Genomic DNA, 25,205 nt, shown 5'->3' with positions numbered 1-25,205 from the left:
CTCTCTCTCTCTCTCTCTCTCTCTCTCTCTCTCTCTCTCTCTCTCTCACACACACACACACACACACACACACACACACACACACAGAGGTATGCTAGTATCTCAGTCATGCCAGTTTCTTTCTTGTCACTTTGTGAAATCATCACAGTCAGAAGTCCTAAAATAGGTTGCGTGATTTATTTAAGAATTTTCTATACAGTCTTATATTTTCAAAAAATCTCAAGACAGTGTGCAAAATAATTTAAATCATTAAAACTAGGCAACAGTACTTAGTTTAAAATACAATAGATAAAATATGTATTGAAACCAACATTTTAAAAACTGGGTGAATAAAAAGGTTTTGGCCTGGCACCATAATGAATAGAGAGTCGGTGCCAGGTGAACCCTGAGAAGGCCCTTCTCCTACTAACAGCCCTCATCTCCTTCAAGGAGGGCTCTTAGAGAAGAACCTCTGCTGATGATCTTAAGGCCTGGACATGAGTTTATGGAAGGAGATGGTCTCTTAGATATCCAGGCCCCAAACCATTTAAGGGCTTTATATGTCATTGTCAAAACCTTCAGTGTGGTCCAGGCTTCAGTTGGTAGCCAGTGGAGATGATGGAGGACTGGCATTATTGGATCACACCTGCCAGTCCCAGTCAGTAACCTGACTGCTCTATTTTGTACCAATTGAAGTATCCAGACCATCTTCAAGGGTAGTCCCACACAGTACAAGAGTCCAAACAGGAGGTTACTGATGTGTGGGTTACCGTTGCTAGGCTCTGTCCTTCTGTGTAATGATGCAGCAGATAGACTAGCCTTAGCTGGTGGAAAGTACTCCTCACCAAAGAAGCCACCTGGAATTGCAGGATAGCCCCAGGTCAAGGTGTACTTGCAAGCTATGTACCCTGCTTTTCACAATTCTATGTTGAATGTGTCCAGGAGCAGTTCCTTGAATTCTTCCGAATAAGCCCACTCCTTTCCCCAGTATGATGCCCAAATGGCATCAAATCAAGAGCAAAGATCTGCATATTATTCATGCAGTGAATGTATTATGTTTAAAATTGACACATTTTATTCCTGGACATGTGAATTAATTTAGCTGTGACAGTGAAGATGATCTATTCACAGCTGGTAGAATTCAGAACAGAATTTGAGCATCCTCTTCTCAGAACACGACCTCATGCATTAATCTAGCCTTCCTGCCTTAGTCCATACTTATTTTCATCCGTGTTACTCAGTATTACCATTTTGGCCAGAAGGCTGGTGGTACATTTTACTGCTCCTTATAAAGCTTCTCTCCATTGTTCATGTGGAATTTATAGCCCTATAGAGATTTTTATTTTAAAAGATCTAATTGGAATCTATAAGCAGAAAAAATTGTAAGAGCAAAATGAGTTGTACCTTATTCTGATTTGGTTTTAATTCCTAGAGGATATCAAATAAATAAAGTCATAAAGCAATTATTTTTTCAAGTTTGTGGCCTTATTCTAAAGTGTATAATTGATGAGCATGGTATTTCAGCTCCATAAATAATCAAATATTTGTGCAAGAGCCCCATTCAAGATTCTTTTTATTTCTACAGAGCTTGTATAGGTGAACTTGCTGAAAGATTATGGCTTTTCTCTTTTTGACAGGGATGTTATTGACAACCAGATTTTTAGACTGGAAGCCTTTACAAGATCTGTTAACCCTTGAGCTAAGCTAGTCCTGGCAAAATTCTAATTTCAAACAAAGTCAAGCCATAGCTTCAAAAACCATCATACTATTTCTGAGTTTCTTTGTTCTGGCAAGAAAATATGCCTCACTCCTTAGAACAGGGATACACCATACTCCTTAGATCATTTTGGTAGGAGACCTATATGGAGCATCTTCTAGGATGCTGGGGTCTGGCCACCACACCCGCACTCCATCCACACTTAGAAAAAGTCAGACAAGCATACAGTTTTGCACCCACACACACATGCAAGCACTCACAGAGAGTCAAACACCAACACACACACTATTCTCAGAATTTAAATGAAGGGCTTGGTTGATATCGTGAGTTTGTATGACTTCATAGCTAAAGTTTGGCTCTACGGCCCAATGTATCTGAGAGGTAAGTGCCCCATCAAATTTAAACATACAGACCCATGAATGGGCCATCTCACTGTCATGTAGTAGTAGCATTCCATTTCTGCACCCACCCTGGCCCCTAACTGCTGATGTGCTACTTCAGGGACCATGCATGTGAGAAGGCCTCCATGGACCATCTACACAGGTAGCACTTCTCTGGGATATTGTGAGGAGGAAACACTGGGGACATGCCATGTATGTCACTGTGAATTTCTCAGAAGAAGCTTGCACTTTAAAAAAAAAAGGGAAACAGCATATTCTGGAAGTTTCCATGCAAAAAAGAGGGCAAATGAAGGCTGACTCACTATTTAAACCTTCTGTAGATTGCTTAATCTCATTTTCTTGCATTAGAGACTATGACGTCTTTAAAGTGCATTGAGTCCCAGATACATGGTGTTGCTTAACTTGAACATTGTTGAATAGGGTAGGGTTAACTCTACAATGGAAAGCTATCTTCTTTTTGTTTTTTTTCCCGTTAATTATCAGCTGAAAATGTGATGTCACTTGATCACATGAGACTGAACAATTAGCCTGCTATTAAGTTAATACTTAAATAGCACCCCATCAGGAATAAGCTCAGCTATTATGGGAAAGAGTAAGTATATTTGAGCCACCCAGAGGTGTTGTGGCACAATTGGGTGACATACAAACGGTTTAAATAAATAAATAAATAAGTTAAGATTTATAACACTTACTTCTGAGTAAACTTTATTGTATTGAATTGTAAGGCATCCAAAAGTTCATATCATGGTACAAGAGACTTGAAATAGAAACTAATTAAGTTGACAAACCATATGCTTAATGGGTTGCATGACCTGGCCAGATCCTTGCCTGATCAGACATCACAGTGTAACACTTCAGTTGATTCCATTTTCAGCCGTCTCTGTTCTGTTGATGCGACTGTGTTGAAACTTGTAGACAGGAAATATCTGACTCAGTTTTGGAGTTTCTTCCTTCCCACGCCTTATTATGTCAATATCCATACGTTTGATATTTCTCAGTGGCCTAATTCAATTTGAAGTATAATTGCTGGAAAGCAGTTATAGACCCTGGATTTTTAATAACTTTATTGAAAAACTTACATACAACAAAGTTAAACTATCAGTTTCCAAAGTCCGATTCACATTTCCCCCTCCTGGAACAAAAGCTGAATCACTGCAAATACCGTATGCCTTCAGAAAGGCCTACATTTCAGAATTTCAGTTCTCCCCACCCCCCACCCCCCAGGAAAAGGTTTTCCTTTAGCCTATACCTCACCCTAAATTGTCGTGCATGTTGATGGCTATTATTATGTACTATTATTGGTGGTGGCAGCAACCTTTTAGAAGGCACTTGAATTATTAATAGATTTCATTGTCAGAACGGAGGATGAAGTATCTATGACTGAGATCTAGGCAGAGCTCATAAACCTATGAGAGAGCTTCGTTTTTTTAGCCGGTGGCTGACAGACTTCCCAGAGAAAAAAAGAAAGGACTCCAGGAAACGGGTTTGACTTAGCAGGTGGAGTTTATGCCTCAGGATACAGTACTGAATCGGTGCTTCAGAATATGCTAGCAGGACAATGTCCTCTTTGGTGTGATGTGGAAGGCACATGAATGGAAGCCCTTACTAGTTTTGGTCTCTTAAAATATTTTGGCACACTTTGTATAAGTATTTCATTCTTGATGGCTTGGCCCAATTCCAGTGTGGAGTTGCAGTTGGATTAGAATATTTTACTTGCTGCAGAAATATTTCTGTGCTGTTTTAAATAGCACAGTTCTAAACACAATTGCAAACACTTATAAGGATATTGCTGTTGCAATATCTCTCTCCAATATGTATTTGTGTAAAATGTCAACATGTATTTTAAGCCTGGATATAATTTAGAAGTATAGAGTATCTGGCATTTTGTATTAGCAACTGGAAGCCAAATCCATTGTGCTGATGGGTGTCATATGGCCTTCCAGTTACAAATCTAGAAGCAAACGGGTGTTTTGATGTACCTCTTGGGGTAAATGGACTTGGCAGCAGACTGGGGAAGCAAGTGCAGTATGGTCACTCACTCCAAGCCTTCCTTCTCAGAATTGCTGTCTGGAAAAACTCGTAGCCAACCAGGAATCTAACCTGTTGCTAGAAGCTGATTGGTGCTGGTCATACTTCATGTGAATAAATTGAAAAGAAAAAGTACTTGCCAGTTTATATACTGGTGGATATCCATTAGATAGAGAATTGTTTGTACAAGCAATAGTTATCAGAAGAAATACTATGTAAAATCTATTGTTATGAGAGACAATCTACATAGATCATTACCTATAGAAAGTTTGGCTCAAGTATAGCTCTACCAGGGGAAGGGTCTAGATAATATATATGTATGTATTTCTGAGGATTCCAGAAATTTCATTAAAAATAATTCCAAAGTACTTTGCAAGATAATATGATAATATTTCCCTCTCTCCTAATACTTGAACCTGGGGTCATCCCATGAAACTGAATGGTGGGAGCTTTAGGACAGATAGAAGGAAGTACTTCAGTCACACTATGGAATTTGCTGCCATGGGAAGTGGTAATGGTTGCCAATCTGGATGGCTTTGACAGATTCATGGAGGGAGATGCTGTCAGTGGCTACTAGCCTTGCTGGCTCTGTGCTACCTCCTTTACCAGGGGTGGCCTGTCTGCAAACACCAGTTGCTAGAGCTGGGGCAGGAGGAGGTCTTGCACTCATCCTGCTTGAGGGATCCTGTGGGCAGCTGGTTTGCACTGTGCATATAGAGTGCTGGACTAGATGGACCTTTTGCCTGATCTGGCATGCCTTTTCTTATGTTCTTACGTTATACAATGAAAGCAATAACTTTGAAACAATGAAACAAATGTAAAATATTGTAAAACAATAAAATCTTATTAGAATAACCCAGGATAGCTGACAATGCAAACAGGAAAGGGTCTCCCAAATAACCTGTTCTGATGGTTTTCCCAGAAGTTGATGGATCTCGTTGGCTTCCTGAACACATTCAAGAAGGGTCCTGATTTCATTGCTACTTAGCTTAATTGCCGTTGGGAATATGGAGTTGCAGCTGGTGCAGAAATGTTGACCACCTAGCCGGTAACCAAGATAAACCTCACAGCACATTATACCTATATAATCATGCTTCACTGGCTTCCTGTTACGTTTTCATACAGAATCCAAAGTGCTATATTTGACCTATGTAGCCCTTAAACTGTCAGCACGTATTGTATCACAAGAAATAGGTTTCTACCATCAAAAGCCAACCTGTTTATTCAGGCCCTGCATGAGTGCCTCCTTCACCTCCTCCTGCCCTTCCAACAATCTGCTGTATTTGCCTGGGCCTATCAAGTCCATTTGGGAAGATGGCTGCTCTGTCCCACCAAGGTCAAATTGTGACTGTAGTGTGCTTTGACTGATTGTGGGGAGAAGCCCTTGCAATTGACCTTGTTCATCATCTACTCTGAAAGGAAGCTGTAGCCCAAAATGTATCTCCAGAATTCATACTGGTTCATAGAGATGAATATATAGCTCAGATGGCTGATTCGTTACTTTGAAATTGGGACTAACACTGTCATCACAGAAGTAACAGCAGAATAATGAATGCAATAAAAAGTTCATATAAAAATTATGCATGTGGTTTGTAAAATCCGTATGGTGTTTTTAAAAAAGCATCAACCTTAATTGGTCTAGAAGAATACAAGGTGTAAATTTTGCTATAACTTTTAAAGGGATTTATTCTTATTACTTGCATCAGCAAACCTCTGGTTTTTCAAAATGTATAAAATCTCCAAATATATTATTGGACTAAATTCATTATTGTCAAATACTTCCACCTCCTTATATAAACATGTTGAAGTGTGAGTCGGCTATGTTTCCTACAGCTTTAAAATTATTACATGCCTATTAAATCAAAGTCTTGACAGCAATTTCATTTGGCTATTGCTAACTGGCATAGTTTGCATTCTGTTATCATCAAATTTTTTAATGTATTCTGAGCCTAGCTTTTCCATCTCAACTGGGAAGTTCATCTTAATAATATAATCTGTGGTGATTGTCCCAGGTGATAATTAATTTAAATCTGTTATTAAGTAAACAGATGTACAAATGATTTAAGGATGCTTTCCCACTGACAGAGATGGTTTGCTGTCTGTTGCAGTGTGTTTGGGTTTCTTTTGTTTAGCTTTTTAATTACTATTTTAGGTTATATATTAATGCAATTTCTAATTTTTATTGAAAGTAAATGCTGCACTCCTATATGGTTTTTCAAACATGACCATTTTCTCAGATGCTTTTCTTTCAGTTTTAATTTCCTGAAATGAACTATGGTTTCTCTTTACTTAATAGTGAGTTTTTTCTTTCTGTCCAGAGGAAAAATAGTGAGGAGGAATAATTTTTTTGGGAAGAGGGGTTGAAAATCCTGTTTAATGTGCAGCATACATTAAACTCTCTGATTTCTCTCCATTTCTCCTGATCTATGCCATTTGGTGATCAGTGATCACAGGCCCAAAGGACATGGTGATTTTCTAACACAGTGATTTCTAACAATCTTTAAGACAGAAAATGTCTAAGCTTTTTAGACTTTCTTCAAATTTCATGGAAGTGTCATAGGCCAGTAACAACTGACTAGGTTAAGAAAAAACAAGAATAGCAGGAACAGGTGACTAGGAAATTGGCTTCTAATATTAAGGTATTAGTGAATATTAGTGAAATCAGTCAGAGCATCCTCAGCAGATTTGTGAACCTTCTAGAACTCCTGTTCAGATTTCTATTTGGATGAGATGGTAGTGAACAAAGATAAAGTGGAATAAAACATATTCTGAAGGTGCTTCACCTGTGTCTAATTTGTATTATAATCCTACAATTTTTCTTCTTGCAAGGAACCCAAAGCAGCCTACAAGGATCTTTTCCTCTCCATTTTATTTTCACAACAACCATGTGGAGTAGGTTAGGCTGAAGTCAGTGACCCAAAGACATCTAATGAGTTTACTAGAAAACAGATCTCCTGAACCCTAGTCCAACAGTCTAACCGCTGCACCACATTGGCCCTCTATTTTAAATATATTGCTACCTTCCCAAATCCTTGCTAGGAATTAAATTAAATATATGACAGAGAAAAGGTATTGAGTAAACAAAAGACTGAAACGTTTGGGATGATGGTGAATATTGAAATTAATATACTGTTGTACGGATAAAATTCAATAAATTTTACTATTTTGTTCTTTTCATTCCAGGAAATTTTCATTTGCTTATCTTGAGCTCCATCTTTCTTAGTTCTAAAGCTCTGATAAAAACCAAACTTTTATATATATATTGAACCAAGTTTTCTATGCAGAGATTCATTAAAAGTCACACATTTAGTTTGGCCCTTATCAAGAGGCAGGTGTGCCAGACAGCAGACTTCCAAATGGTTTTCTCTCACCACATGCAAAATAGGTTATCTAAAACAACTGTGTGAAGTTAAGAAAGTGGAGAGGGGAGCTCCACGTTTCCTCCTCCCCTCCACATTGAACTGATTTTGGCTAGGAAACTGGAAACATTTCAGTTGCTTTAAAAAGTATCATGTTATAGACAAGAATTTAAAAAATAGCTCTTAGGCTGGCAAAATAATTTTATTTTTTAAGAAATGGCTTACTGGAACTCCACCCTGTCGCGCCAACCTTTTAACAGCACTGGCAGAAAAAGTCCATAAGTGGGTTTCCTGTATTAAGTGAGGTAGAATAAACATACCTTATTCCAACTTCTATTTCAAAGACTTCGAGGAATGCCAGAAACTAATTATATTTGCTCAGTTCAGTTGTGATCATGGCATTACAGTGATGTACAAAATACTCTGTACAGATGTTGTTCTATTAATTGGTGATTTAAATTACACAGTTATGGCCAGACACTTTGGATGTCTTTGGGGAGATGTGTGAGATAACAGAGCATTGCTGGCAGAAGTCTGCATGGAAAGCATCGTAAAGATAACAGCCACAATCCAATACAATTTACAGCCATGAGTGCATTTAATTCTCTGCTGGATTTTGGCCAAGAAAATGCTGTATAGTGTGGATTTGGTACCATTTATGAATAAGTTTATGGTTGATACTAATGTTCTTTTGGGAATAATGCAGCAAATGATAGAATTTTTAATTGGTTTCTACTAAAAAGGAGCCATAAACCCCATATATACTAACAAATTAAGTGGTACAGTTGGAAAACACCAGTATAATAGAAGTTCATGTAAACACATTGATGGGTGTTAGTACCTTTCATTTCATTTCTTCCTTCCATGTTATACTGCTCAATAGCTAAAGCTTTCTTTAGCTGCTGTTCAGACCCTAGAAGCTGCAAGCATGGTGTTCTTTGGTCTTCCCTGTCCAAAAATGGGGTTCCATAGCATGCTACTCCAGTTTGCCAATGCCCTCGATATGGTTGGATTGCAGCTTCCATCATCTCTGGCCGATATGATAATCCATCTGGAGGATACCAGGTTCGGGAAGTTGGCACTATTCTTCTCCATTGCCCTCCTAATGTCTTTGATGTATCTAATTTCTACCCATTCTTCTCTCCAAGAGACACATCTCTGAAAACTCTTTTGTCCCCTAATATTAAATACATAGATATACCATAATATATAGATACAAGATAGATGGATGCAGAAGTAGATACAGGTGATATAATCTGAATGGCTAACCCAGCAATTACTGAATCACTAGTTACCATGGTGAAATCTTACTATTGTGGGTCTGTTGTGTTGTCCGGATCCAAGTTTGGAATTTCTGCATGGTAGGATTAGTTTTCTGAAACCATGGAGAGGATCGATAGTCTCTTCAAAGCTTTTCACACTCCAAAGATTTCTACAGCTTCTCCAGTTGTCTGGACCCAAGATTGCCCATTGTTGGTGTGGTAACACCATCGAGTCCCCTGGTAAGAGCAGTCACAGAACTGGCCATTCCTAGCTTTTTAGCTGCCCTCACCTTCATAGCAACTGACATGTCTTTGCTTACTTTATTCTCATTGGCCAAGCAATGTGTCACTCTCCCTGCTTACTATTGGAAACAGCGAGACAGTGCATGGACAGAGGAGGAGGAAATCTGAGTGAAACTATTGATTTTCATTGAATAAAAATCCCTGTGGGTGCTGAAGTGGCTGGGAAGCACAGCAATGTGCAGGAGAAGGGCTGCAGCAGACCAATCAGGATGAAAATAGGGAAAGGCGGAGGGGGAGGATTCAGATGCTACTGGGATGCCTGACAGGGCTAGGAGGATGGAGTTAGGAACCCAGAAACCAAGCTGCCTGGGTAATCACATGATAGGCTGACCATATATGCCCTCCCGCCCCTTGAGATCAGCTACGCATGCCCTTCTCCGGGAACCCTCTGTGAATGATATTAGGAGGGTGAGTACCCGGAGGAGGGCTTTCTCTGCGGTGTCGCCCCATCTATGGAATGCACTCCCCAGAGAGGTCCGCCTGGCGCCGTCGTTATTTGTTTTTCGGCGCCAGGCGAAGACCTTTTTGTTTAAAAATTATTTTAATTGTTAAATTATTGAATTAATTAGGATTTTAAAATTTTTAGCCGGGAATGCACCGGGGGGTTTTAAACAATTTTTTTTTGTTATCATTATTTATGTATGTATTTATATATTCTTTGTGAGCCGCCCCGAGGCTTTGTTGCGATGGGGGCGGCATAGAAATGTTTTAAATAAATAAATAAAATAAATAAATAAGTTCAGGCAAAATTCTGCATGCCATGGAAACAGTGCAGGGTTGTTTGCCAGGTCATGCGAACCCATCATTGACTTTATCACAGCATACATCACAACTCTCCAATTTGCCTCTCCAACTGATTCAGTTTGCCTCTCCAGCTGAAATCATTATCAAAAATCCCATCTTTCATTGAATTATTTTTAAAGTACATACATGTCTGGGATGAAAATGTGTTACTTAAATATTTTCTAAACATTCATTTTTGAATACATTCATTAGTTTCTGCTTCTATTTACTTTGTTGTTACATCCTTCTGTCTAATTTTATAAAATGGTCTATTTTACCCCTGCTGTCACTTCAATATGTGTATTTTAAAATGTTTGGGGAGCAATGTGGGGGAAATGCAACAGAATCAATCTCAGTTTTTTGGTATAGAGAAACAGTCTTCATTGTGTACTTCTCAGAACATTTCTAGTTTGCATGTGATACTGCTCTTTTATTCTCAGCTTTCCAAATATGCAGATTACTAAATCCACGGGCTGGGATTTCCCATTAGCTCACAATGATGTACAGTGCTGAGATACAGCAGATTACTTTATTTCCTTCTCCTCAGAATACCCAGGAAGTTGTTGATGGTGTCACTGTTGGCTTGGCTTTGCCTTTTGCCAGTCTGTGAAAAGAACACACATGAGATCAGTACAGGAAATAAAGGCTGTAGCCAATCTCTGGCAGAGGAACGTCTTAATGTACTCTTCCTTTTAATTTGTTTAAATTATGCCTAGTTTGATGAGCACAAAGTTTGCCTCAGACTGTCAAGCCCGAGCAAGGGATGGTAGCTGTGAGAGGTTTGTGTGGATATCACACATATACAAACACACACGTCCATCATCTGCAGCCATCGGGTTGCTACCAACAGGAACTAGCAGTGCTCAGGAGACGTTCAACCCACATGATGGCGAGAATCACAGTGGTTGAGTACTTCCAGCCAATGCAAGAGGTTAGGAAATTCCAGATACCTGATGAGATGTGGATTTCCAGTGTCTCACATTATTTTAGCATGAGATTTGGCACAGCCTTTTTATCACCTAACTACGTGTGGGTTTTGTCTCAGCTGGCCAGGTGAAGTAGCACAAGCTGCCCTGAAATTCAGGCATGAGTTAGTTACCCAGCTGAAGGGCAGAAGGATTGTTTTCATATTCTCCAGACTGGCTAAGCCTGGAAAGTTTTTGTCTTTCTGGGGGTGTCACTTCAGGTATATAGTTGAATGTTACATGTAATCACAGATGGCAGGTGGAAAATAGAAAATAGGGGATAAAGCTAGAAGAGCCTAGCAGGAGAATTGTGGGGTTCAGTGATGCCCACTCAGCATATTTTGGGCAGCTGCTGAAACCAGGAAACTCTTTTAGCCTACATGGTAACACCAAGCGTAAGGTTTCACCACAATGAAAGGGTGAAGCTTGAGCTGACCTTCTGAGGAGCCAAAGCAATATAGACAGCCAGGGCAGCTCTTTCTGCCCCAGTATTCCCTGATTTAATACATCTGTAAATAAATAAAGCTGTTAAATGGTATCAGAAGGAGGTCACTGCATTGTAGAATGATGTCATCAATACACCCAACACCAGCACTTGCATTATCTCTTACCAGATAACATGTCAGAAGGACATCTGGACTGTTACCTCTGTAAGAGATAGCCCCAAAGCAATTACTGTCTCCAGAAGCAAGTCACAATCAAAATGTTTCCAAAGTCTTTCCAAGATGCTCAGATTTGTAAAAGTAACAGAAGCTTCCTTCCATCCTTCCTTCCTCTATTTATTACTACTGTGGGTCAGTTTAGACTTGTCCATCATCATCATCATCATCATCATCATCATCATCATCATCATCATCATCATCTCTATATCACACAGTAGCTGAAGTTTTCTGGGAAGTTCACAACATTATAAGCCACTAATAAAATTTAATAAAAACATACTATGAAAAATTTTGCACATTAACTTTAAACTTAACTGGAGATCCAAGGTAGAAACAGTTTCAGCCTTGAAGCTGGGAATCTACCCACTTCCTACTCCCACAGTCAGTGTGGAATGAACCACGCAGGCTGCCGCCTCTCTGAGGCTGGGAATGGAACCCCAGAAAAGGAAGTAAAGAAGGTGGGGAAGGAGAAGTAGTGGGGTGGGAAGTGAAGGAGGCTGCAACAGACATATGACATATCCTTTGCTCTCTGTAGCCTCCTTCCCTTTTCCTCTGAAGTGTTACTAGCTAGACAGCAGGTTGGGTGGAAGAGGGGGATGGAACAGCAACGGCTCAGCCCACTGAGGTCACAACTCCATAGTAAAATGGAGTTAGAATACCTAAAAAGGACCTAATGACTTCTCAACATGTGGTGAGAAGAGAGAGAAAGATTGCACCCTACTTCTCTACTATCTGGAGAATCTACTGTACCTTTCATGCCATCATCCTTCCATTTGGGGACAAAACATTTGAGTAGGATCTACACTAGAAGTAGACAATATGGTGGGTAGGGGCACCAGTGCACCCTCAAACACTATTTTTGGCACCTACCAAAGCATCCAATCCTCCCTCTTAAAATTAACAAATAGGCTCCTCAGAGAAATTTGCATGGCACCAACATGGTTCTCATATTGGCGCCAGATGAGAACATTTCTCCACGTATTTAAATTGACTTGTTACTTTGTTGTCACATATTATTGTCCTTCTTAATTGATACAATTTTAATGTCAGGGTGTTATATTGTTCTGATTTTTATAATATAATTGTTTTTAGTGTTTTAGTGTTTCCAATATGAATGGTTTGTTGTAAGTCTGTTAGACTGCTGGATGGCATATAAATTTAAAAACAGACAATCTCACAGTAGCTGGAATTGCCTCAAAACAAGTTGAGGGGATCTCACCCACCACTGCTGTCTTCATTCTCTCTGATTTTCTGTGAGCCACAAATGGAGCCCAGTGACATTTGTAGGAAATAATAATGGTGCATGACTACAAACTGATGCTTTCCATTGCAGTGCACACAGTCCCCAAGAAAAAGAAGTGGGGTTTTGGGGAGTGGGGGAGAAAGAAAAACCTTCTAAAAAAACTGCTGTTTGGTAAGCCACACTTCCATTTTGTGGTGGTACTTAAGACAGTTAATAAAATTGCCAAATGTGTCCACATGTGCCCCTGTAGAACTAGAGCATCCCTGGCCAACATGCATAAAATCCAAGGACTGTGGGAGATCGTGTCTCTTAACTTTACTAATTAGCCTTCCATAAAATGTACACTGCAGAGCAAATATCAAAGCAAGCGAATGATTGTTAATTTCAATGTTTGGGGCTCAGCCCCTATGTCTACCTTGTCCTCACATCACTGTGTTGTCCCTGTGTGCAGCACTAACTGCAGCACCTCCATTCTTGAGGCACAAGCCATGCGGTCCAGTTATGATCGCTCAAATCTGCTCTTGAGAGCACGCAAAGAGAATATGCAGCAGGGCTAACCCATTTTGTCTTAGGGCTATTCATAGTCCACACTCGGTTCCAGTTAACTTGACAAGGTCCAGAGGTGCCGCAGTCTACCCTCCGACAATCTGTTACAATTTATGTATGTATCGCTCGTTCAAGTCAATGAACATTACAGTCTTTTGAAAACTGAATGAAAGGGGCTTTCATTTCTCATTTGATCCTGCCCATTGTTTGTCTTCTGGCACATCCAGACGGCAGTAGTTTTTCCCACTTGGAGCCCATTCATTCAGTCTTTACTAATGCTCGCTAGTAAAACTAATTGGACCAACATTTACTGATGGTGACCTCTCCTTCATTTCATTGTATTCTTTCCCTGGAAGAATTTTCATTTTGTGTATTTTACAGTAGTAAGGGATGCAGGTGGTGCAGTGGTTTAAGCTGCTGTGCTGCTGGGCTGGTTAATTGAAAGGTTGACAGTTCGAATCCACCTGACGGGGTGAGCTCCCATGCTTTGTCCCAGCTCCTGCCAACCTTGCAGTTTGAAAGCATGCAGTTGCAAGTAGACAAAAAGGTACCACTTCGGTGGGAAGGTAACAGCATTCTGTGCACTTCGGTGTTTAGTTATGCTGGCCACATGACCACGGAGACTGTCTGCAGACAAACGCTGGCTCCCTCGGCTAGGAAACGGAGATGAGCACCGCCCCGTAGAGTCAGGCATGACTGGACTTTAATGACATGGGGGAACCTTTACCTTTATCTTTTACAGTAGTATAAGCATCAGTGGTTCTCAGTGACCATACAGCTTTTTCCACCTGTAGAATAGAGTTGACCAGAAAGTGTCAGCATTGGCCCCACTGAGCGAGTCTCCAATTGACCCTGCACAATTTAGTTTACATAGTCTAAGCCACAACTTGGCACAAAACCAATGAAAGGAGTATGTGGTATCAAATGCAGGCATTCCGGCAAACCTGTGCTCATGGAACAAAGCTTATCTATAGAGTCTTCACCAAGGGTCTGTCATGACCAAGATTCCTGTCTCTGGTTGTAACCAAAAGCAGATAGTCAGCCACATTCATACGCAGCAATTGATGGAGCAGCCTTCTCTTACCCTGGTGCCCTCCAAATGCTTTTGACTCTAACTCCCATCCAGACCCAGCCAGCAGTGCTAATGGTCAGGCATGCTGTCAGTTGTAGTCCAATAGTTCTGGACACCAGGCTGAGGAAGGCTGGTTTCCAGGCTGCAAGCAGTACATGAACTTTCCAGAAGGTTTGCTATCCAGGCTGTTTTATATTTGCAAATTCAAACGGTTTTAAGCTTTTGGGAGGCCCTACAAGATACTGTATAATACAGAACTTGTGACTGTCGAATACAATTACATCATGGATGGTCCATCTGGAGTGCTTCCAGATGGACAGCTCCTAGTCCTGCCAGTCAAAAGGCACTACTCCTCCCTCGAGTTGTATGTGTGTGGAAAAATGAGAAAAGAAGTGGTAAGAAAACAGAGAAAAGGGCTACAATTGCAAATTGGCACCATCTGGGTACCCTTAAGATTCCATGAATAAGGAAGGGTGATGGCACCATAGAACTGTGGCCTGCAAGTACCAGTAGAAAAGATCTCCTTGCCCTAAGTCAGTAAGGTGGCCTAGAGAGATGAAGAAGAGTGGGCCCTGCTTTGCATTGGAGACAGAACAGGCACACTCTTTGGACCATGCTCTTCATGTGTTAAACATGTCTAACATGAGTAGACTGTACGTCAAAACACAGAGGTACTTCTCTGTTATTCCATTTGATCTGGTGCTTTCTCACAGGCCTGTTGCTGCTGTCTGTTGTTTTTTTTTTAGGTGTGCTCTCTCTGCCAGCATACTTCAGTCCTTACAATGATGGATCCATAGGCAGCAACGGACGAGCTGATGCTTATGCCCAGCTAGAACTTCGAACATTAGAGCAGTCTCTCTTGGCAACATGTGTTGGAAGCATCTCTGAACTGAGTAAGTTTCATATGCAATGGATAACTTCTTTGTTTATTCAAAGTTTGGGTGCTGTCCCTGTTAAAGTTGAGGGAAATCTTATAATTGGCTCTGCTGTTGATTTCCCTGGGATCACATTGTGCAAAATATAAACATTTCAGGATGTTATTCAGGGAAATTCAGATTCCATTGCTGGGTATTTAACATGCAATTTACCACAGCGATACTAAAGAAAAAAAGAGCTTTCTTTCCATAATATTGCTATTACAATTACTTTTTTTACAGTGCTGTCAATGTACATGGCAGGTTACAAATAACAGGTCTGACAGGTCCCTCTGCATGCACAGGAGATTTACAGTCGAAAAATAGACACAAGGGGAAAAACAGAATAAGAAAATGGCTATGGAATCAGGGATAAACGGGAAAGGAATATGCAATTAATGACAAGCCATGTCCTTTGACATGTAAGTAAGGTCCGTAGGAGACTGGTTCGTAGAGAAGATGAGTTTTGAGCAGGGATTTGAAGGCAGAAGGGGTGGGGTCTTGCAGGGCTGCTCTGGGAGACAGTTCTGGGCATAAGAAGCAGCAAGCGAAGGAGGGCAGAATAGTTTCAGAGAGCAGGAGACCATCAGACTATTGAGTGTGGGAGATCTGGAGAGTAGCTTAGACAAGACTGGGCAACCTGGAACCCAACACATTCTGCATATCTACAAGCCCAGGAGGGACCCACCCACTCTTTCCCCCTAGGATGTTAGTGCCACCAAGACAGTCGGGGTTGCTCTGAAGCAGTGATCCAGATCAGGGTTAGCTTTTCTCTCACTGAGCAATCCTAACTCACAGTGCATGCATTTACCCATGCAGTTCCATGTGTACACACACAGGTATGCAAGTCTGTGTGTGCATGCATGTGTTTGCAGCCTCCAGTCCACCACCCAGCACCACATGTTCCCTCCAGGGCCAAAAGGTTTCCCCACTCTTGAGATAAGAGTGGGGCATAAAAGAGGTGAAGCCATGGAGGATTTTAAAGGTAGGGATGAAACGCTTATGAAGGATCTAAGAATGGGCAGGAAGAGATGATGACTTGGTTAAAGCTGGAGGTGCTTAAGTTAACTCCGTAACTGTTTGGACAGCACAGCTTTGCCATGGTTTTCATAACTATTGGGCTCTATTTCTGTATCGAGATCAGGCCTCTCAGACTAGGTGTCTCTGAGCTACATTTTGTATGCCTGCCATAGATTGCGTTCTACGGAGTGCTCCATAAACCCATTCTTTTCCCAGTCCACCTGGAGCTGCCGAAAGAGGGGAATTGTCAAGCACTTAGGAGGCCTGCCGCATCCAGCCTACAGCCAATGAATCCGATGGTGCTGTGCATCAGAGTATTATTTTTTGACCTTTAGTTTAATAATATTCAAATGCCAAAGGGCCTGCTTTCTAGCATAGCAGCCAAATTCACCTTCTAACTAAAACAAAAACAAAATCACACACACATTTTCCTTACCTTCAGAAAGGAAGAGGAAAATCCTGAAAATGCATATTTTCATACAAGGCTTGGAAAGTCGGCTTGTGTTTTGATTAGCGCAAACCATGTTTGGAGCCTCTACCCCCAAACAATGTCCCTTTAAGTTGTGCTTTGCTGGCCTATTTTTTTCCTGGAAAAACATTCTCCTCAGCCTTTCTTCCCTAGTGTACCACCACCATCTGAAGGCTACTGTCAGAAGCCAACACATACTTTACAGGTCTCACCATTTATTTCATGAGCTGCCTTAATTTGAGGTTTTACCAAACTTTTTTTAAAGCATACCTTTATATATTCTGCAGCACAAGTGAGCACTTGTAACACAAGTCTATGATTGAATGCAGCTTCCTTTCCCCACGCTCTGATTTGGCTGGCTCAGTGATTGCATTTAATGAATGGATCTCCTTATATATTCATACTAGTTTTTTTTTCAAAAATGTGTCCAGAAGTTGCCGGTGCAGCAGGGAGGGAATGCAAGGTAAGGGCTGTGTATATTATTCTGAACTGAAAATCTGAATTCCAGATGTACCTCTTGCATAGTTCTATGGTTCAGCACTAGCAGAAGTTTGATAGTCTTGCAGTTTCCATGCGAAGTAGCTTCCTAAGGTGTACAATAGCCACTTAAAAAAAAGAAAAACCTTTTCAAGTTCACCTTCCCGACCTGAGAACATGCAGCTCAATCTTCTGCATTTTGCCAAGATGTAATTCCATTTCATTCAATCAGGCTCACCCCTGAGTAAATAGCATAATGCCCAAATTCATGCATGTTTATTCAGATCAGTGCACCACTAACTTCAATGCAGTTTATTCCCTAGTAAGCCCCAATAAAGCCCTAAACATCCTGGTATTTAGGACTACAGCTGTAGCATCCTTTTTTCAGTGGCTGGAAAGAAACGTCTACCCTTATATAGCTTTTCAGAAAGTGACTTTGAAGCTGCTTGCTGCTATTTTCACTTTACTCTTTCCCAGAATTGTAATCCTACATGAACAATGAATTGCTCTTTCCTGTGAACCCTAGAGTCTAAAGAAATAGAGAATTCCCAGAAAAAATAGGAACCTATGGTGTACACACATTCAAAATACAGTGCTGTGCTTATTCAAACCACTGATGTGCTCAAAATCCAACCCTTGCCTTTGTTAATAGGAATTCTTAAATAAAGCACAAGTCTATTTATGTATCAGCCTGATTTTTTAAAAGCCTGTGTAATGTGTGATCCAGCAAGCCGCATGGAACTCACCAACCATGTATTGTGGCCTGACCCCTACCTCACCCCAGATGCCTATTCAGGTAGTAAAAATCTGGCTGTTGAGTTATGTTTGCCTTGGTAAGTCACTCTTTTCAGGCCAGTTTTTGGAAAGGAAAGGAAAGGAAAGGACTTGTTTCAGAAGTATCAACATTTTTTTAAAAAAGTACGGAAAGATTTGACTTCTTATGGTTAAAGCTGCTCACCTCGTTTTTTATTAATTATATTTCTGTACCTCCCAATAGCCAAAGCTGTAATGGCCTTGTGTGGAAGATGCATGCTGGGAGAAATATTATTCTGTGGTAGAAAATTGAGTATTTCATCAGTTCTGAAGTAATTTTCTCTAATTCTGTAAAGCTCTAGCTAAGCTCAGATAGCTTAATTATAGGTTAAAAATGGTGAACCATCCAACTGATGTCCTGGAAACTAATCAAGACCTTGTCATAAAGCTCACTGGGTGGCTTTGGGCAATCACTGACTCGGCCTAACATACCTCACAGGACTGTTGTGAGAATAAAATAGGAGGGAAATCATGTGTACCATCTTGGACTTCTTGCAAGAAAGGTAGGCTGTAAATGTATCAAAGAGAAACATATGTTCCACTGCCCGCAGGACAAATAGAAAACAGTAAATGGTTACCTCTAGATTTGGCTTTTCATGACTACAGATAAAGACATGCAATAGAACACAGGAAGAACAATATTTTTTTTCAGGATACAACTATATTTGTTTCCTTCGGTTCTTCTTTTCCAGGTGATTTGGTATCTCGAGCAATGCACCACATGCAGTGCTTGAATACCCTCCGCCCTGGCATGAGTCCTGTTCGACAAACCAGGCAACAGCAGCAACCTATCACCTGGTCCCCTGATGCCCTCCACACCCTTTATTATTTTTTACGATGCCCTCAGATGGAGTCCATGGAAAACCCGAACCTGGATCCTCCGAGGATGGCCCTGAATAATGAACGGTAGGTCTGGCTGTTTACAATCCAAGACCACCTTTCAGATTAGGACAGTCTTATTTTGTAGTGCTCAGTATTTGAAGTGGTGCTACAAGTTCTAAGTTCTGCTGAATTCCACATTATCAGTAGTGAACCAGAGATCTAGTAACATAACTAGTGTTCTTCCTTAGCTTTGCCCAAACAGTTGGAACTGGAAGCAGACTAGAAAGCAAGTTTTCTTTCTATTGACTTTCACAAATAAAGTTTATGCTATATAATTACCCACAAAATGATGTCTAGGTAAGGATTCCCAGGTGTCCAGGATCAACCTGAACAGAATAGAAATGGTATTTTCCAATGTCCAGGTCATTCTTTCAATGTGTGCACAGACACCTTTAAGTGCCTCCCAGTACTGGCTTGGGCAAATGGAATTCTAATAGGGTGAATTCATATTGGTTTGATTGAAATGTTTATGCCCTTCCTTTTTCACTGCCTGGTCTTTCAGCTTACAGTCCAAGATAAAGCTATCAGATGAATTTTAATGAAAACTACCAGGTAATTTGAACTGTGATTTGGATTAACATATCAAATCTATATAAACTGAAACAGGAAAATTAAACACTCACACTGAGTCACAGAGAAGTAATAGAATCATCAGCAACAAAACAGACAGCAAACAATAAAAAGTTTGCGTTATGACTTACCAAGAGATCAGGCTCATGAATATTGTAAATTTGGTTGCTAAAATGCAAGAAATGATTCACTAAACACATTTCTGTGTATAAATTATTCTGTATCGTGTACTCTACACTATCTCTATGTCAGTCTTTCCTAAAATGTTAATCCTGGTTGAGATGTAGCTCAGGAGGGGCTTTGACTCTATGGTAGAGCATCTGCCTGGCATGCACAAGGTACCATTCCCAGCATCTCTTGGTAGGGCTGAAAAACCTCTGCCTGAAACCCTGGAGAGCTGCTGCCAGTCAGTGTCAGCAGATCATGCTCTGCCTCAATACAAGGTACCCATCCTATGCTCCTGTTTCCTTGACTTTCTCCTCCCCTGACTTGACATTCTACCTGTCATTTTTAAGCTTTCTGGTTTTGCTTCACTTGGTCATGTTCAGAATTTTAGAAGGCTGGGTGAGTGTTTCAGCTTCCCTTCCCCTTGGCTGATCTCAAATTCTCACTGCTATGAGGAATTCGGGGTTTCCCCTATGACATCATCAATGTCATTGGGAACTCCCACTTCCCCTGTCCTTTTACCTGTATAGGCCACGATAAAGTTGGTGTGGCGTGGTGTGCTGGGGATGGTTTTGGACTGGGGACCTGGGAGATCTGGGGTCTAGCTCCCTCTTGGGCATGAAGCTCCTTGGGTGAGTTTTAACCAGTCACTCACTGTCAGCCTAATCTACCTTACAGGGTTGTTGTTGTGAGGATAAAATGGAGCTTCTCTGGGTTGCTCTGGGTTGCTCACACAAGGGGTAAAAATATAAGTGCAGTAATAGCCCTTGGCGATGTGCAGTGAAAAGAAATCAATATATTCAGTCAATTCTGTGAACTCAGCAAATATCATGAAAATCCCATGGTTATATGTACTTGCTCTTTAGAGAAAACTGTGTTTAAATAAAATGCATCCTTAGGGAATGAAACAGCAAATGATGAAGGAATTCTCCTCGCAACAGCTTTCAGTGAGACAACCACAGTTGTTTTATATTGCTGTGGCTACAGGAAAAAGATGGAAGTAGTTAAGAAACAAACCCTGGAGGTCCATAGCTGAAAATGTAGATTCATGGGCAAGAGTAAAGCAGGAGTAGCTGGAGTTCCCAGACTTAACTTTTAAGAAATGTAACGCTTACAGAGGGTGGAAAAGACCTAAAGAACATTTGTGGGCCTTGAAACTGTGGGCCACTTCAGTCATAGAATAATTGGTTCACAGGCTGGCTTTGTGGATCAGAAAATAGAAGGAAGTTCCCCAGATTCTGTGCTTGAAAAGTTGTTATATTTATAACATGACACCACCACACCTGTTTTTCCTTTTGCAAATGGCGAGAGCTGTTAAGCATCGTCAGATATTCATACAAATAGGAGTATATTTGGCCTTCTCTGCAAATTCCTCTTCTCATGAGCTCCATGCCGGAAGCAACAAATGCTATGTAGACTTGCTTTTCAGGCTAGACCTCTGACTCATTCGGAAATCAACATCTTATGCTGCAACAATATCAGGGTTTTTTCCTAATCAAGTCACCGTAGAGGAAATCTAAAGTAATAGTTATGGCAGGTATGCACAGATGCCCCAATTTATTGGAGTGAGTGCATGGCAAGTGTGACTATGTGAGCAGAGCCCAGTTGAAAAGTCTCAGAGCCAAAACAGGCATTGTCTGTCAGTTGAGTCTTCCTCATTTGGATTCTTGAGCAGGTCCAGGGGCTGCAGTTCAGGATGGAACCCCTTTGCGGGGGAATGGGGGGGGGCAGTTAAAGGTTTGGATTGGGAGCTATGTGCCTGCTCAAGAGGAAACATGAGAAGGACATAGCCACTAGATCCACAAATAGTGTAATGGCCGCTTTAATCCCTTTTCCCACTAATCAGCTGCTTGGCAAAGAAGAGGAACATATGTGAATGTGGCATTCTACCTCCCAAACTCCTGATCCATGGGAGTTTTAAAAAGGACCAGGATATGTATGCACAGCCCTGGCTTCCTGGCTAGGGTTGGAGAATGAAATGTACTTAACACATTTCCCATCAGCTAAGGACATGTGTGCCCGAAGAGGCATAATAACAATTGAACTAGGTTAAACGAATGGCAAAATCTAATGCAACCCAGAAGCAAAACATATGTGCAGCCAGATATCCCAAAAGCAACAAAAATCCACCCAACTTCTGAAATTATCCAAAGTAAATTCTCTGTGTCTTGCCACAGTGACCTCAGTGCCTGTCATTTAATGTGGCCAGTGAGATAAATATTGCAGGGGATACTCTGTATACAGAATCTGCTCGTTCATTTCCAGCTAGAGGGGAAAGTAAATTGAGGTTGCCTTTGAGCATGCCAGGCTCACAGCGTGATGCATCAAAGCATTGATTCACTTACGCTGCCTTGGCAAGGCTGTAGAGCCAGTCTTTTTTTAGCTGTCTGTGCTACATCAGCTGCAAACTCTGCACTGTTCCCTCGTGCCCTATTGTTTTTTCTGGAATATGCTTCTGATGTGCACTGCAAACCCAGAGGAAAATCCCAGCCACATAACAAGGCAAATAGCAGTGAGATTGCTCATGAACTGGACTGTGACTTTCGGGCTGCCAGGCAAAACCTGCTCTTCTTAAACAGACATTCCAAAGAACAAGAAAGGTGATGGGAAGGAAGTTTTACTGGCAGCCCACTTCCATAAAATGCTGGCTTTATTTTTCACTGGTGCATTTGATGCATTTTGGAGCTTATGGCCTTGCTTATTGATCTGCTGGTCATTCAACTTTTCCATACCTTTCTCATCCCTGTATTGCTTTTTTAGATTTTGTTTGGAGAAGTCCATTGGATCACTTATGGTGGACGGGGGGATGACTTGTCTGCACTTGTTGGAACCAGTCCTGTGTTAATAATAGTAGCAGCAATAACAGCAGCAGAACAGTAATATTTTTGTAATGTTTGCAAGTATTTAAAGTGCTTCATGTAGAATGACAAAGTTGTAATCCATGCATGGGCCATGTAGAGTAAGTCAGTATTAGTATCCCCCATATTTCAAATATAGGGGGAGGGCTGAGGCTTATAGGGAATGGCTTGCCTAGGACCACTAGGGGAGATAATGGCAGACATGAGATTGAAACCAAGGACTTCTTAAGCATCTTGGCTCAGTTTGGCTTCTTGAGCGGCTTGCAATATCTTGGTATAATAGTTCCAAATCCCATAGACGATATTTAACCTAATCCTGATCTAGATCAGGGAGTGCATCTGCCATTTGCATGAGGAAAAGAGCCCCCATTTTTTAAAAATTGGAAGTTTTTTTCCCCAATGTAAATTGTATACACCGAGCTTCCGGTCCAGACTGGAAGTGTAATGGGGGCAAAGGGTTAAAGCTCTCCTATCCTTGCACATGCACTGGAATTGCAATCAGCACTGCAGTGGGAAAGAATCAGCACAGCACTGCCTTTCCACTCAGTGGCAGATTAAGTGAGAATCTTTCCATACAGTTTGGCCTGTAGAACTTTTCTGTATGCCATATTTCTTGTGAATTTGTCCTTCTTTGTTTGTTCAGTTTTTAGGTAACTGCATGACTCTCCAGTTACATTTCTGTGTCTAACTAGCACTTTCAGCAAGGAATCTTAGAGCAGGGAATATGTGGTGTTTAATTCAGAAAGTGAAAGAAATTGCTATTTCCCCTTCTACATATGTGCTGTTCCACTATACTACAGTGCCTTCTAGAGGTTAGATAGATGCTCAGATCTCAGTTACAGGATAAAAACAAAAGTAGATAATTGTATCTACTTGTTAATTGGACTAACAGCCAATTAACAGCCTCATGTAGAAAAGCTCTAATTCTCTAACTTGGATCCACCACCACTGCATTGGTATACACAGTCTTCCAGAAGAACTATGTTGCACAAGAGGAATACAGGCTCTACAGATGAACTTCAACAAGCTTCAGTGAGAGATAGTGTGGAATAGTGGTCAGAGTGTCAAACTAAGATATGGGAGACCCATACTTGAATCCCCACTCAGCCATGATGTGGCTCACTGGGTACTTTGGACTAGTCACCGTCTCTCAGACTGACAATGCATGCAGTGGTTGAGAGGATAAAACAAGAAAGGAGAGAGTTGCTTATTCTGCCCTGATCTTCTTGGGAATAGGTTTGGCTGTTCACATTTGCTATAATAAAGCTGGATATCTGTGGTCCCTTCCAGGGCTGGATCTTTCAAGCAACCCAGTTAGTTCTCTGGGGATCAGCTAAACAAGGTGAAAGCAGGTATTCCTACACGGAAGTGCTGGCATCCAGCTTTCTGAATCTCACAATGACATACTTTAGGAATACGGCTACAGAAAAATTGTGGGATCACAATCAGTCAGGAAATAAGGGGTAGCATTTTGGTTGGAAACATTTATACTGTCTTGTTGAAGTGAAGCTTGCTTATGCTGTTGCAAATTAAATCTGGCTCAAAGACATTGTGCCGTATCACATATCATGTTCATCTGGGTATGGATCTTCCTGACCCATTCCCATTTTCCTAAACAGCAAAATTATTGGAAGTAGATTTATTAATGGGGCAGGCAACTTGTGGCCCTTCAGATGTTTAGGATTTTAACTCCCATCAGTGCTAGCTATCATGACCACTGATCAGGGGTGATGGGAGTTCTAGGCCAAATCACCTAGAGGACACAACTTGCCGACAGCTGCATTAAGCGGGATTGGTCCAGCCCTTTCAGGTGGCTGAGACTGGCAGCTTGGGAGTGTTGGAGGACAGAGACCCTCCCATACATAGATCCCTTCCATCAACATCAGTAAATGAGACAGGGTAATGGTTCCAGAAAAGTTGCATTTGAAAGCACCTATGTCCTGTCCTCCGCTCCCCTAAGCTAGTCTGTTGCTTTCAGCTTTGGTGGAGGATGCTGTCTTCTTGCCAGCATTAAAATAAGACTCAACTGCCAGTCTAGGCAGCTTCTGTACAGGGAACTGTTGGGTTAGCTGCATCTTGTCCTTTGCCTCAGGCAGCAGAATATCTTTGGTGGCCCTGGAAAAAGAAGAAAAGAAACAAGGAGCTCAGATAAATTTTAAAAAAAATTGAATTCAGGCCATGGAAATATGAATAAAAATGTTTGCATTGTAAGTCAAATGGAGGCACAGAGAATGATTGTTAGGCAGGAAGGGAGTACTTTACTAATCCTCTGCCCACCTACTCTCTCCTGAAAATGCCTTCCTGTGCATCGATTTCTTTCATAAGCCCAAAAAGACTCAGAGTGCATTTGCAAAGTAGAAGCAGTGGATGTGGGAAGAAAAGGCCATATTCTTAGGAATGAAAGGGCAAACTGATTTCCTTTGGTGAGGGCTCCTGGAAAAGGATTGCTGAAATTCATCTAAGGGTCCAGGCAGGTATGTATGGGATGTGATAATCCTTCAGGTGAGCTGGCCCCAAGTCATTTAGAGCTTTGAATAGTAATATCACACTTCAAATCAGTCCTGGAAAGGAACTGACAGCAGGTACTGATGGAACATTATTGACATAGTAAGATCATGTTACCCAGTTCCCATTAAAGTGTCTCTGCCCTATTTTGATTCAGCTGAAATTTCCAGACCATTTTCAAAGGCAGTTCCCCATGTTACATATTTCAGTAA

General features: G+C 41.1%; 1 protein-coding gene across 1 annotated transcript in view; it reads left to right on the top strand.

Annotated features, from left to right (window-relative positions):
* Positions 1 to 25,205, top strand: part of ABTB2 (ankyrin repeat and BTB domain containing 2) — a 169,758-nt gene that overhangs the window by 88,162 nt on the left and 56,391 nt on the right. Inside the window, exons 2-3 of the mRNA XM_044436323.1 lie at positions 15,067 to 15,213; positions 18,706 to 18,919. Of these exons, the coding sequence (XP_044292258.1) occupies positions 15,067 to 15,213; positions 18,706 to 18,919 (361 nt within the window). The remainder of the gene's footprint in view (positions 1 to 15,066; positions 15,214 to 18,705; positions 18,920 to 25,205) is intronic.

The sequence above is a fragment of the Varanus komodoensis genome, unplaced genomic scaffold (assembly GCF_004798865.1).
Source record: "Varanus komodoensis strain SLA01 unplaced genomic scaffold, ASM479886v1 scaffold3, whole genome shotgun sequence".
In the NCBI taxonomy this organism is placed as follows: domain Eukaryota; kingdom Metazoa; phylum Chordata; class Lepidosauria; order Squamata; family Varanidae; genus Varanus; species Varanus komodoensis.
The sequence above is the reverse complement of the archived record's forward strand: the minus strand, read 5'-3'. Positions and strand labels throughout refer to the sequence as shown.